Raw genomic sequence first — 15,112 nt, forward strand, 5'->3', positions numbered from 1 at the left:
AATTTTTCTAAAATTGAGGTCTACATGTTAAAAATATCCACATGTACTGTTCATGCTTGTTTATGTGCTGTTTTGGTGATTTTGCTTCTTTCTGCTTAGATTCCGTCGTTTCCGGAGATTCCGTTTACGCCGGAGAAGAGTTTGAAGAGTTCCAAGGCCAGCAAGGCAAGTCACACAGATCCCAAACAACCCTTTGAGCATGTTGATCCTATTTAAAGCTATTGTTTCTATTCAACTATTGCATTTATTTTCGAATGTCATTGGGTGGAATTAACCTATTGTTTGTTATAGCCCTTTTTGATCTTGATTACTTTATTCCTTGATACCTTGGGTTATTATAATTTGACTAGTTGAGCTTTATTTATATTGGTTCAGCTAGATATTAGATATAATTGCTTAGCCCTGCTTAGAAACATTAGCACATTATTGGGATAACTTATGACTCACTATTATTTAATGATTTCACGATGGTCAATCGTGATTGGTTAATTAATTAATGTGCCAACTAAAACCTGGTAATGGTGGGTTGTGAGCACATGGTCTTGATGGTCGTGCTCATGACAATTAAGGACCGGTTCACGAGTTTCGGTTGTGAAACATTAACCGTGCCAACCACAAGCCAGCATGGGCAACGGCTTTATCTTTTGTATAGCATGGTTTATTGCGGGGCACCAGACTGAGAAGTGGCGGAGATAAGCCCACGGGGGTCGCTGGGGAGTCCATGCCTTGTTTATAAGGGGGTGATTATGATCCAGGAAGGTGCGCTGCGGTGGATTGTGTTATGCAAGGGGTATTGTCACAACTCCGTTCCGAGGTACCGTGGTGGTATTGAGGCACATGGTGACATGATGTGGGGTTGTGTCTTGTGGGTACAGTGGTACACCTCTGATCAGAGTAAAACTATTCGAATAGCCGTGCCCGCGGTTATGGGCGGGTCTAACAATGTCTTTCGTGATTAGTCTCACCCTTCTCACCATAGTAAATGATGCTATAACTGGTAATAATTTGATTAGCTCCTGGTTTGGAATGGTATATTCCTGGTTTGGAGATAGAACTGTGCAGCCGGGATGGTTGTTCAGAATGGTTGGGCCTATACAACAGGGTATGTTGTGTAGCGTTGGATTAATATTGATTAATTATTACTTAACTGTTTTATTAAATTCTGAAATGTTTATTAAAGGCTGTTTGTGCAAATGGAACCCTACTATGCCATCCTTTGTTATCCTGTGCACTTGCATATTTGCTGCGTGGCTTGCTGAGTATGTCATATACTCACCTTGCAATCATTCATCAGAGGAAGAGTTCTACAATGAGGCTGATGGTGTGGAGGATTAGGTGTAGCCTTGGTCAAGCTGCCTGTGGAGTGGAGCCGTCTGCGCCGTTTATCTTATTTTCCGCTGCTTAGATCTTTATTGATTGAGAGGAACTATCTACCTCTGTAATGACCTTTTATTCGCTTATTAATTAGAGTAATAATTGTACTCTATTATCAATTTGTTATTGTGTGCCTCGGCTGATTCCTGGACGAGGGTTCACACACATGTAAGCGTTTGGAATTTTGGATAGAAATTCCGGGCGTGACAACCGTCCAACTTAACGCAAGAAAAAAAACCATCATTTCCAAAAAAATAAGTTAGAGGAAACCATCCAACTCAACGCGAGAAAAAAACCGCCGTTTATAAAAAGAATCGCTCTGAGAAACCGTCCGACTCAAAGCGAGATAAAATTAATGGACGCTTGGGTCGGATAAGATCCATCGATTTTTTTTCCATCTCCTACACATCATTTGTTTCCTCACCTAATCTCCTGCATTGGAGACCCTGCACTTTTGTATGCAATTATCATTATCAGACTTTTTTTTAAGTACAACTAATATTCTTAATAACATATTATATGGAAATAGTATTAAAAATAAACATATTTTTAATTGTTATTTAGAGAAGAGTGCACGGTGACTATTTTGTGTAGACTTTATCGTTAGTGTAGGATTTGATTAACCTATTATTGGTTGCAAGAATAAGATTGAAAGAATATTTTAGATTATATGTATATTGTTATATGAATAATCTAATTATTTTAGTTAAAGCAAGCATTGGTAAAAAGATTGCCATTATCGAGTTTGGGTCATTACATAAAGATGCTCTAATTTTCTAATTGTGTTAGCTACAACGATCCATATAAACATTATCATTGATATGGGTATGCTTGAAAAATGTCTATTGTCATTGGATTATTTTTTTTACCCGTTGCAATGTACGGGTATTTTTTTTGCTAGTACTATTTTAAAATAGATGAAGTAGGTACCTGTTCCCGGTAATACACGAGTGACGGAACACCATGACTCACTTCTACATAGATCTAGAAGAGGTCTTTTTTTTCAATATGGAACTAGAGCAGTGGGCAGCTCCTAATTTGGGTGGAGATTAACTCCAGGATGTAACACCAAATGCGCTGCATTTTCTCAAGAAACCGAAAAACAGGCATTGACTAAGAGTCTATTGCTTAACGTTTTGGAGTTTCTTGAAATGCAGAGCTGAAACTCCTCTTCAAGTTAATTGCTTTGATTAGAGTGGGTGATTAATAGCTCAATGTGCCACATGTAGTGGTAACTCTCGTGCGTGTGCAGCTTATATATGCTGCCTTCTTGCATTCTGTTACGTTCTGTTCTCTGACCCCTTCGATATGGAGACGAAATATAGTATCTTGGAGCTTCTGTTGGTCAGTGCCGAGGGCCTGAAACATGCTCATCACTTAGGTCTATATTCTTCACCCTATCTTGTTTCAGAAACTCTAATGCTCATGACCTCCGATTTTGCTCATTGGCATGGAATGTTTGCAGGAACGCAAAGACACTACGTGAACATTCAGTTCGGGGACCAAATTTTCACGAGCAAGATCACACAAGGTATACATTCCTGTATATACAACAATAGTCAATTGTCATTGCTATCGATAGGGAAAATCTTGCTTTGACATCTGCAAGAAATGCCACTTGCAAGCTTTGTTCAGGTAAAGGTAAAAAGGTTTGGTGGAACGAGAAGTTCAGATTCCCGTTGTCATCGGATGAATGCAAAGAGCTTGCAAAGGTCACACTGAAGATCATGGAGAGGGATAAGTTCTCTGAAGACAGTCTAGTTGGGGAGACAAAGTAGGAGATTGTCTGAGATAAAGCCGAAATATTTTAACTGAAATTAATCGTGGTTACTGAGACTCTCAACATTTGCATCTTGATGCTGTGCGTGCAGGGTTCATGTCGGCGACATCATCAGCGAGGGCATCGAGAGGGAGTTCTTGCAGATGAAGCCTGCTCCCTACAACGTCGTGCTGGAGGACGGTAGGTACAAGGGAGAGCTCAAGCTTGGCCTCAAGTTCCTCCCCAATGTAAGCACGCACAGAGGTCGCTCACATCGCATCAATGACAATGCGTCTGAAGCTCTCGATCGTGCCAGTATACGTAGTATCTTCGTAGGCATTTGTCTTGACCTGGATGCGAATCGCAACTGTGTATGTAGGTAAGCTTGGAGAGCCTGGAGCAGTGCACCGTGCCGCCGCGGAGGCAGACGAGCGTCCCGTACAGGCCTTTTCTGAACATCACGCTGCCGGACATCCCATGGAGGAGGTTATTCTTCTTCTGCACACGCTCCAATGCCAAAGGAAGCAGGAAGACGAAGAACAGTTGATCCGTTGCCATGGTCGTCGCAAAGCCCTTCCATTTTTTCTTGAAATTTCTCCGTATACCCTTTGGAGCTAGCTAGTGGTGTGAACTGTGAAGTGTCTATGACTTGCGAGCTTTGAGGTGCCGATATGTTTAGAATTTAGATCAAGTGGGGGTTTTAAATTTTGTAAATGGAAATTTCTTAAAATATTCCGTTAAGATCAGATTTGTGATTTTTTAGTAAAAAGAAAAAGAAAAGAAAAAACATTAATAAAAAAAGAAAAGAAAATAAAGATGCCCTGCTCCGTCGGCCCGTCCTTGCTTTGGACTTGTTTGGACCGTTCGCTTTGAATCGAACGGTGCATACGCGCTGGGAATAAAAAAAAACAGAGCAGCCCACGCCCAAGTTCGCGACCCCGCTTCCTCTCCCCTTTTCTCCTTTCGGTGCCCGAGTGCCGCCGGGCTCGCCGCGGGGCGGCACGCTCGAAACAGGTGGCGGCGGAGATGGAGATGGGCCTCGAACTCCAACCAGCTGCAGCGCCGTAGTCTCCTCCACTCGCGAGAAGGCAGAGGGGGAGGGGAATCGGCGGAGACCATCGCAGAGTTATTCTCCTCCCTCCTCTTGGAAGGCTGTGAAATCCTCCCTGGCGCTGCTAAGCCTCCGAGCTCCCTCCGAGCTTCCGAGCCATCTCAAGGTGAGGGGAAGTTTTTTACTCAAAACTCGCAAGCTACACTCCCGTAGTTGTATCCATTCGGTGAGGCGCTGTTAGGAAGTTTACTATAGCACGTGTAGCTTACGAGTTAGTCGAGTCTGACTTGCGCATGTAGGTTGTTCGACGAAATGTCTCTTAGAATGGAGTTGTTTAGATTTGGGGCTAGTCAGATTCAATGCCAATTGTAGAAATGGTTTGATAGTTTCTACTAGTTTTGGTGGTAGATTGCAGCTTTTGGCTGAGAAAATAACTAGTACTTTCTTCAAGTGAGTGCTGCAATACAATAGATTTTTTTTTGGTGCTGTTCTTATCAATCCACCCTAAGTGTTTTTGCTGCTGTTCTTATCAACCCACCCCAAGGTCTTTGCTAGTGAGATGATTCTATTTTTATTGAGAAAAAAATAAATTCTGGTACTATACAAGAACTTCAGTGTGCTAAATTTGCTCTATCATTTCTTGCCTCTAGCAGATCTCAGTCAGTTGATTACTAGCTTTCCTTTATGACCTTGCTGCTAGCTTGTAAAAGATGAGCTCAAAATGTGGAGCTCCAAAAGTTAGAAAACCAACAATCAATTACCACCGTCTTCCATTAGATGGTCATCAGTTTGATCTGGATGCATTTCTTACTAAGGATCGTAATGCCAATAACCAATCGAAGCCAAGTACTCAGTCAGGAAGCAAATCTATAGATAGAAGATTAACCACTCCACAGTTAGTATCAGCATTGACTGGGATCTGGAATCTTGTCGGCCAGCCAGAATCTTCCGGCACAGCTCAAATATCCGAGAGCCATGAAATTCTGCATAAAGATGAACCTGTGTGCTTCAGCAAAGAGCAAAAGGAACATGCATTGATGTCTTGCTGTGCTGAAAACTCAACTGGTCTGAGCTCTCAAAACTTTTTATCAACGCCAAAATCAATCTTTGAAGATCTTAGTTTGGTGAAGAAAATGTTAATGCTCACATCATGTAGCAGCATGGCTGGTGGCTCTTCTACATGGAGACATGTGCATGTTGGGAGTGCCTATTATTTAAAGTATCAGAATATATATCCCATGCAAACCAGAATGATGCACACCTATGCTGTTTCTGGCAGTACGGAATTTAAGAAGGATCAAAGCTTTAGAAGGGACGATAACCATTCCAGCCAAACAAGAAACATGCCAACTGAGCTATGTACTAGCTCCAGTGAGGAGGCTCACATTTACGAAAGTTCTCTGCATGGTACTAAATCCAATCTAGAGATTATTCCAGAATATTGTAGTTCTTCATCTTGTTCGTCTCAGCAAATGGTGACTTGTGAAGAGACAAGGATAATGCCAGCAGACCAAATTTCGAGTAACACATGCACACTTACTGAGAACTCAGTGTGCATATCTTGTCCGGTGGGTGATGCTGTGGTTATTAATTCAGAACACACAGATCAAAATGTTGATGGTCTTATGTCTCAGGAGCACTCTGTAGACAAGTATTCACCACAGCTGGAATCATCTGTTCAACATCGATTTTATGGTGCTGTTAATCTGAACAGGCATGCTGTGGCAGGAGCATTAGCTGGCACAGTAGTCAGTGTTTCTCTGCATCCAATTGATACAGTGAAGACCATTATTCAGGTTAACAGTTCTCGACGAAGTTCATTCTACCACACGTTAAGGCGCGCCCTTGTTGAGAGAGGTAGTGTATTTGGATGAATTTTACGCACATCAACAGAGATACTGGCAACTTTGATAGATTTGATTTATTTCCACTTTCTCTTGAATTGCTAGACCTTTTTAATGCTTGACAAATCCTATACAGGAGTTTTAGGACTTTATGGAGGGCTTGCTAGCAAAATTGCTTGTTCTGCACCAATTTCAGCAATCTATACCTTAACTTATGAAATAGTCAAGGGGTCTCTTCTGCCTATTTTGCCAAAGGTGACAATATGTTCATTCATTCATTTTAATTTTTTGGCTCATGTCTATCTAGTTTTTTGTTTACCACAGATTTTAATTTTGTACTATGTTGTTACAATGCCATTTCTTCAGGAGTATCATTCAATTGCTCATTGCACTGCTGGTGGTTGTTCTAGCATTGCAACTTCCTTCGTTTTTACACCCAGTGAATGCATAAAACAGCAGATGCAAGTGGGTTCACAGTATCAGAATTGCTGGTACACAATCTCTTGCCTCATTCTTATAATTCATTGCCACTGCTACGTGCCTTGTTTCTCTATTAAAAAAACACCTCGATTTCAATAGAAACATGACACTACATTTTTCCTCATCCCCTTATACAAGTTTCATGACTTCAGGGATGCTTTATTAGGATGTCTTCGAAAGGGTGGCATTACTTCACTATATGCTGGATGGGGTGCTGTTCTTTGCAGAAATATCCCACATTCCGTAATTAAGGTATTTCAAAAGTTTAGTACCTAATTTACTTTCAGATTTGTTAATTGTGTTTACAGAATACTGGAAGGCCTTGTTTTTCTATTTTACAGTTTTACACCTACGAGAGCCTGAAGCAGTTCATGTTGAAATCAGCTCCTGCTAATGCCAATCTTGATTCTGGGCAGACAGTTAGTACCCTGAGCTATAACTTGTTAAACCGTCTTTGTGTCTTTGTTATCATTAGTCAGGACTGAAGTTAAACTCATTGGCATTCTCACTACTAAATTCAGTTTTTTTCTCTAATGTTTTCGTGCGTAATACAGAATTTAAATTATTTTACATTATGTTTAGATCATAGTGTAGTATCAGATTTTGTTTCATCAGTAAGGATGTAACTAAACTACACCTATTGTTAGTATATTTAGCATGTTTGATGATGCCATGTTACCAGTTCTTGTATTTGAACAAACATTTGCCCAGAATTCTAGTCGGTAGCATATGTATACTTCAATATATGTTTGTATGCTAGTGCTGAAAGTGGGTAGATGAAAGCCTGATTGGTATGACTGTAGATTGTACTGTAAGGTATGCACTGTAATAGAAGCAAAGTCTCGTGACTTATTAAACAAAGTCTATTTGCAGTTATATTATGCACATAGGCTGTGTTCTTTTGTTGGGAACTCCTTTCCTATGCACAGAAAACAAAGCACGGATTAATGTATGATTAATTAAGTACTCCCTCCTTCCCAAATTGATCATCATATATGTTTATGCATCAAGACCAAGGATAATTTAAATCACATCATCAAGACACCATGTACACATTCTCTCATAATGCATGCATCGATTAAAACACTATACCAATTACACCTTAGCATGCACTCATTCTCCCATGCTGCATCAATCGTATTCTGATGAAATTCGTGTCCATGCCATATGATGGTCAATTTGAAAAATTTTGAATTTCATTATATGGTGATCAATTTGGGAAGGAGGGAGTATTAGCTAGTGTTTTTTTTTTTTTGAAAAATGGATTAATATGATTTTTTTAGGTAACTTTCCTATAGATTTTTTTTTCAAAAAACACACTGTTTAGCAGTTTGGAAAGCGTGCTTACGGAAAACAAGGGAGGTGGAGTTGGGAACTCACGCTAAAGAACACAGCCGTATTCTGTTTGTTCTTTGTTCTCTGCTTGGATCAGCACCGCACAAAAATCACTGCCAAAATCATTGATATTTTGCATTGCAGCTTTTCTGTGGAGGTTTTGCTGGGTCTACTGCTGCTCTGTGTACAACTCCATTTGATGTTGTTAAGACGCGAGTACAGTTACAGGTAACATAAAGCATGCTTTATATCTGTAAATCATTATCATCAATTAAATTGCTTATCTGGTTTTACTGGCTGAAGTCACACGTTGGTCTTTTCAAAAGTATAGTTGCTGGTATGTTATTGGAAGTAAACTATTGGTTACAGCAGAACTAAACTGAGTATTACCCATGTTTGTTAGGCACTCAGCCCTATTAGCAAGTATGATGGGGTTCTTCATGCGCTCAAAGAAATTTTTCAGCACGAAGGCTTGCAGGGTCTTTACAGGTACGGTCATTTCCGCACCATATTGGCCATGCTATTGAATTTAGGTTCTTATACAAGTACTCAAATTATTAAGCAACATATGTATTTCCAGGGGTTTGGCTCCAAGGTTGGCTATGTATATATCTCAAGGGGCTATATTTTTCACATCCTATGAGTTCCTCAAAACAATTATGTTTTCTGAACAAGAGCTTCATGCAAGGAACTTTTGATCACAGAATGATGCAGCGTGGTTCAGGAACACTTAAAGCATCTGAGTTTCAAGAACAATCTCATGAACTAAGTGGGATGGTTCTATTAGGCTAGAGGATTGTAGACTTGTGGTTACTGAACCAAACATTTCTTAGGTCTTGATAGTAAACATTTGTACAAGTGTACATTACATTTTTGGATACATAGGCAACCAAACTGGTGAGCAGCCATTTTTGAGTAGAAATCACATCTAGGAAAGCAAAATTTTGTATCATCAACACAGTTTGTAAATTCCCTTACAAGCAACCTGTGACTGGATGTGCATCCTAATTCCTGATATTGAATTCTGACAGAAAAAAAGAAGGCAAGTCTTTTTTTACTTGAATATATCTGCTGCACAGCTGCACTTACATACATACTTACATCCACTCAAAGGAAAGAGAAGTAGTACTTGAAGGTAGCCCTCCTAGCAGCTCTCTCTGTGTTGCTGCCTTGTGCATATGCATGAAACACAAAGGAAATACGAAGCGCAAAAAGGTTCAAGAAGCGACCGACGGCGCGTGCGGCCTCGTCGCGCCAGCGTGCCGCGCGAACCTGACCGAGAAGTTGGCCTCGCACTCGCCGTCGCCGAGGCCCCCGTTGTCGAAGTTCTGGGAGTAACCGAGCGGGTCGTAGTTGAGCCCGCTGGCGCTGAGGACGTACGTCCGCAAGCGCCGGCGAGGAAGGCCGATCCACCTAAGCCTCCGCCACAGCGCCGCCAGGCCGAGGCCGAACCGTCCCCAGCAGGACGCGGCCGCGCGGCGGCTGCACGACGCGCGCGTCGCCGCCGCCGCCCCCTCCTCTCCCATCGCCCGGAAGCGTATGCGAAGCCGAGGAGAGGCGGCCGCAGAGGACAGCACCGCGTTCGCGCGCGCGCGCGTTCCAGTCAGTGTGACAGGAGGTGTGGACTGTGGAGTGGAGAGCGTTGCGCCGTATGGCCCGTAGCGGCGTCACGGCCGCGGCATGGGGTCCCTGCAATTGATGCTTAGTTCCTGGAATCTTGGTCGACGTGGGGAATCACCTGCACTGGATGCGCTAGTATATGTGTTGCAAGTTGGCAACAATTGAACGTGAGACAATTAGACAAAAAACGAGCCTGGAGTCGGTAATTCTCTCTGGCAAAATTGGCATCCGCGCGGGCGCAATAAGACAGTTACATTTATCTTGTGATGTGAACATTTGTGGCTTCTCGTTGGTGCTTGCAGATGGAGACAAACTTGAAAATGACCCTTTTCCCCCCTCTTCTGATGAAATGAAGTGCATTTTTCCTACACGGGACAAGAAACCGTTTATCGGATACGGGAGGCAGAAATTGACTCCAAGTCCAAGCTGACGAACTGAACCAACGTACTGACATACATCTCCAATTCTCTCCATCTCCCTCCTTTACCGTCACCGTGAGAAGAGCTCCGGGCAGCGCGGATCTTGGAGGGGCACCTTGCGTGGGTGTCAGACAAGCACGTCGTGCGCAGAGCGGTATCCATCTCGACGCAGCACAGGAACAATTAAAACCAAGTGAAACCCCGTGCATTATTTTGAGAATTTAGTATGATAACAATAAAAAAAATAACGTGTAATATAGCTAGATAACATCAGATTAAGTAAATTAATATGGTTTATGCTAATTTAAATTTAAATAGTATGTAGAATGGTGATTTAAACATAAAAAACAAGGTGATATGACTTTATGGAAGAAGAAAAGTAGGAGATAGTTTGGACTGTAGATTAAACATCTAAAGGCTAAAAACAATTAATGTGATATGACTTAATTAGAGGAAAAAAAAGAAAGATAATTTGGACCATAGATTAATCATTTAAGCACTAACTAAGTGAGGATGAACTATATAAGTATATAGAATATCATAAAAAATAATAAAGATATACATTGAAACATTATATGAATTATGTTGGTTGATAATTTAACATGTATGTATTTGAAAAGCTCTTAAATTATAAAAACTATAAAGATATAACATATTTGTATGATGTTTAAATATGATGATTGTTAGTGGATGATAATGTGGCATCTTGTTAATTAGTGGATTAGTGGATGATGATGTGGCATCTTTGCATGTTAAGCTTAAGGAGTTAGTGGGGGATAACTTTATAGAAGATAGGATTAGGAACAGGTATAACTCAGGATGTAAATTAGGCCTGGTTTAGATCCAAACTTTTTCTTCAAACTTTCAACTTTTCCATCCCATCAAAACTTTTCTATGCACACAAGCTTCTAACTTTTCCGTCACATCATTCCAATTTCAACCAAACTTCTAATTTTAGCGTGAACTAAACACACTCTAAGTGAACTGAAGTCAGAACTCAGAACATTTTCAGAGGTTACCTGACAGTAGATGAGATAATGAGATATGCTGAACAAAACGTTCATGTAAAAAACGAACTCAGATATTGAGAGCTGGCATGTACTGCAGACTAACACCACCAAGAAGAAAAACGAGAAAAAAACTGAGATTAGCTCTGCATTAGGCTTTCTTCGGTTTAGCATGTTCTTTTCTTTTTTGTAATGGTTACATTTCTGTTAATGAAAATGGGGGGTTACACCCTTGATTAAAAAAAAAAGGTTCATGCCAAGTTGTTGTTGTGCCAACCTTCCTAACAAAAAACATTTTTGTTAGCCATTCTGCAAGCTGAGAGATGCATGGAGCTGAAGTCTAAACCACACGATGTTAATTACAGCCCATACAACTATAGGATATGGATTTTCATCCCTCGAGAGGATGTCCTCTCATTGTTTGCATGTCATTTAAGTAGTTATAATATTTTTTAAAAAAAATTGACAACATAGATTAATATGAAATATATCATTCCACAAAAATGCAAGCCTAAATTTAACTTCTATAAGTTGCAAAAAAAAGAACAAAATAAACTAAAAATAGTAATCGCACATTCAATTCGCAGCTATATTTGTTATTTTTGTTACAACTTTAGAAGTTAAATTTTAACTTGCATGTTTGTAAAGTGATATATTTCATATTAATCTATCTTACCATTTTTTTAAAAAAAATTTATGACTAGATGGCATGCACGAAATGAGGGATTCCCTCGAGGGATAAAATCACTTTCTCACAAGTCACAACTTTACATGTACTGTATGTTGGTAGCTTATTAGCGTGCATGACTGCATGGGTATGTAGGGTAGATCACCCATTAATTCATCGTGGATCGAACTTACATACGAAAAGGTAAACACGAAGTGTGACCACTCCATATGAAATAAATGTTGTGAATACAAGAACGATGCTTGTTCGCACTTAAGAGCTCTCAAGTAGGAGCAGATACAAATGCTCTCAAGTAGGAGCAGATACAAATCAAGAATTGAGCTTGGGTATTAAAAGCGAGGAGATAACTGCATTTATGCTGTCATTACTCATTTCCATAGTGTGCAGAATTATCTACCATTTCCTTCCTTCACAATTTCGCATGTGGATGAAGGCATGAAGCTCAAGCGAAGCGTGACGGAACTTGTGGCCGCAAGCTAGGAACCTTAATGGTTGCTATATTAAGGCTGTTCATCGTGCAGGCACAAGTTCATCTCCATGCATTCCAGTAAAGACCATTTTTAGGACAAACACATCGGTTTCAAAAAAAAAAAATTAGGACGAACAGAGCAATCTCTTCGCATGCAACAGCGGCCGCCATTTTCCCTAGATTCACCTTCCATTGGTAGCTTGGTTGTTCACCAATGGCGCACTTAGGGGCGGTCCTCTGCATCCGTGTTGCTCTCGTCGTCGTCCTCCTCCCGTCGCTTCTGGCGACCGTCGCCGTCGCGCACAACGACACCGGCGAGCACAAGAACTACCTCATCATCGTGCGCAAGCCGTACGAGTACGACCACAATGTGTACAAGACCGTGTCGAGCTGGCACGCGTCGCTGCTGGCGTCCGTGTGCGACACGGCCAAGGAGGAGCTCGCCACCGACCCCGGCGCCGAGACGCGGCTCATCTACTCCTACCGCAACGTCGTCAATGGCTTCTGCGCCCGCGTCACCAGGGAGGAGGTGTACGAGATGGCCAAGAAGGACTGGTTCGTGAAGGCCATCCCGGAGAAGACGTACAAGCTGATGACCACGTACACGCCGAAAATGGTCGGGCTCACCGGCGCCCCGGCGGCCTACCATGGCGGCTTGTGGAACAGGAGCAACATGGGCGAAGGGATGATCATCGGGGTGCTTGACGACGGCATCGCCGCCGGGCACCCGTCGTTCGACGCGGCCGGGATGGGGCCGCCGCCGGCCAGGTGGAAGGGCCGGTGCGACTTCAACAGCTCAGTGTGCAACAACAAGCTCATCGGCGCGCGGTCCTTCTTCGAGTCGGCGAAGTGGAAGTGGAGAGGGGTCGACGACCCGGTGCTCCCCGTCTATGAGCTGGCGCACGGCACGCACACCTCGAGCACGGCGGGCGGCAACTTCGTGCCCGGGGCGAACGTGATGGGCAACGGGTTCGGCACGGCGGCCGGCATGGCGCCACGCGCGCACCTCGCGCTCTACCAGGTGTGCTCCGAGGACAGAGGCTGTGATCGGGATGACATATTGGCGGCGATGGATGACGCCGTGGACGAGGGCGTCGACGTGCTCTCCATCTCGCTCGGCGATGACGAGGCCGGAGATTTCGCCGGGGATCCCGTCGCGCTCGGGGCGTACACAGCCATCATGAGGGGCGTCTTTGTCAGCTCGTCGGCCGGGAACAACGGCCCGAACCCATTGACGGTCTCCAACGAGGCGCCGTGGCTGCTCACCGTGGCGGCGTCCACGACCGGCCGGAAGTTCGTGGCCACCGTGAAGCTTGGCACCGGGGTCGAGTTCGACGGCGAGGCGCTCTACCAGCCACCCAACTTCCCGAGCACGCAGTGGCCGCTGATAGCGGACACCCGCGGTGACGGCACGTGTTCCGACGAGCACCTAATGAAGGAGCACGTCGCCGGGAAGCTAGTCGTGTGCAACCAGGGTGGCAACTTGACCGGACTCCGGAAAGGGAGCTATCTACACGATGCCGGCGCCGCCGGGATGGTTCTCATCGGCCCTGAGTTCATGGGCTCAATGGTCCAACCCAAGTCGCACATCCTCCCCGTGGCGCAAATCGTCTACTTGTCGGGGGAGGAGCTCAAGGCCTACATGAAATCCACGAAGAGTCCGACGGCGGCGCTGATCTACAAAGGAACAGTGTTCGGCGACCGCAAGACGCCGGAGGTGGCGCCCTTCTCGTCCCGGGGGCCGAGCAGGCAGAACCAGGGGATCCTCAAGCCCGACATCACCGGCCCCGGGGTGAACATCATCGCCGGCGTGCCCGTGACCTCGGGCCTCGCCACGCCGCCCAATCCACTGGCGGCGAAGTTCGACATCATGTCAGGCACGTCCATGGCGGCGCCGCACCTCAGCGGGATCGCCGCGCTGATCAAGAAAGCGCACCCGAAGTGGTCACCGGCGGCGATCAAGTCGGCCATGATGACAACGGCCGACACGTTGGACCGCCGGCGGAGGCCGATAACCGACCAGAAAGGCAACAATGCCAATATGTTCGGCCTCGGCGCCGGCTTCATCAACCCGACGAAGGCCATGAACCCGGGCCTCGTGTACGACCTGACAGCGCAGGACTACGTCCCTTTCCTTTGCGGGCTCGGGTACAGCGACCACGAGGTGAGCTCCATCATCCACCCGGCGCCATCGGTGTCCTGCAAGCAGCTGCCGGCCGTCGAGCAGAAGGACCTCAACTACCCGTCCATCACCGTCTTCCTCGACCGGGAGCCCTACGTGGTGAGCGTCAGCCGCGCCGTGACGAACGTCGGGCCCCGCGGCAAGGCGGTGTACGCGGCGAAGGTGGATATGCCGGCGACGGTGTTGGTGACGGTGACGCCGGACACGCTCAGGTTCAAGAAGGTGAACCAGGTGAGGAAGTTCACGGTCACCTTCAGGGGCGCGAATGGCGGCCCGATGAAGGGCGGCGTCGCCGAGGGGCAGCTCAGGTGGGTCTCGCCGGACCACGTGGTGCGCAGCCCGATCGTCGTCTCCGCCCAAAAGTTCTTGAACGGTAACACGAGCTCCTCCGATCACGCGGGCCATTGATTGTTGATTACGTAGCTTTGCCAGTAAATGGGGTACTTGATTAGACCCCCAAGGATTATAAACTGCCCCCTGATGATTGTCCTCGAAAAAAGATGAAGAGAAAGACAAAATAACTCTATTAGAAGATGGACCAAGATGCGAAGGGATTGCGTGGCCGGAAAAAAAAAAAAGCAACATGGGATTCTTTTTCCATGATGGCCATGGCCTGGATATGTGCCCCTGAACCAAACTGCTTCGATATTGGGCTTGATGGGTTTGTTACGGATTTAGACCTTTATACAATTAGCATAGCTAAAATTTCGATCTTATTGTTGTGGGTTGGATATTGGATGATAGCACTACGGCACTACCTTTGTGGATAAGGGATATATCTCACACACAATTCATTCAAATTTAGACATTTAGTAGTAGATAAAATGGTGAAAAAAATTACATTAACGGCACACAAATTTTGATAAGATTTTCTTTTGTTCTTT

General features: G+C 44.4%; 3 protein-coding genes across 4 annotated transcripts; all 3 read left to right on the plus strand.

Annotated features, from left to right (window-relative positions):
- The first annotated feature begins 2,799 nt into the window (after positions 1-2,799).
- On the plus strand, positions 2,800-3,680 carry LOC136355285 (elicitor-responsive protein 1-like). The gene is made up of 4 exons (XM_066307671.1): positions 2,800-2,905; positions 3,010-3,148; positions 3,246-3,381; positions 3,513-3,680. Exons 1-4 carry the CDS (start codon positions 2,800-2,802, stop codon positions 3,678-3,680), a joined length of 549 nt encoding a protein of 182 aa, XP_066163768.1.
- A 385-nt stretch (positions 3,681-4,065) lies between these two features.
- On the plus strand, positions 4,066-8,908 carry LOC4330240 (uncharacterized). Of its 2 annotated transcripts, none has more exons than XM_015772208.3 (9): positions 4,066-4,350; positions 4,835-6,041; positions 6,165-6,283; positions 6,395-6,519; positions 6,661-6,760; positions 6,850-6,927; positions 7,988-8,071; positions 8,247-8,332; positions 8,424-8,908. In XM_015772208.3, exons 2-9 carry the CDS (start codon positions 4,895-4,897, stop codon positions 8,539-8,541), a joined length of 1,857 nt encoding a protein of 618 aa, XP_015627694.1. In that variant the 5' UTR covers positions 4,066-4,350; positions 4,835-4,894; the 3' UTR covers positions 8,542-8,908. The 2 variants fall into 2 exon arrangements, with proteins under 2 accessions (XP_015627694.1, XP_015627693.1); XM_015772207.3 differs by having other exon boundaries at positions 4,838-6,041.
- A 3,027-nt stretch (positions 8,909-11,935) lies between these two features.
- Positions 11,936-14,944, plus strand: LOC4330241 (subtilisin-like protease 1). The gene has a single exon (XM_015768637.3). It carries the CDS (start codon positions 12,261-12,263, stop codon positions 14,634-14,636), a length of 2,376 nt encoding a protein of 791 aa, XP_015624123.1. The 5' UTR covers positions 11,936-12,260; the 3' UTR covers positions 14,637-14,944.
- Positions 14,945-15,112: the final 168 nt, after the last annotated feature.

This window comes from Oryza sativa, chromosome 2, assembly GCF_034140825.1.
Source record: "Oryza sativa Japonica Group chromosome 2, ASM3414082v1".
Lineage (NCBI taxonomy): Eukaryota > Viridiplantae > Streptophyta > Magnoliopsida > Poales > Poaceae > Oryza > Oryza sativa.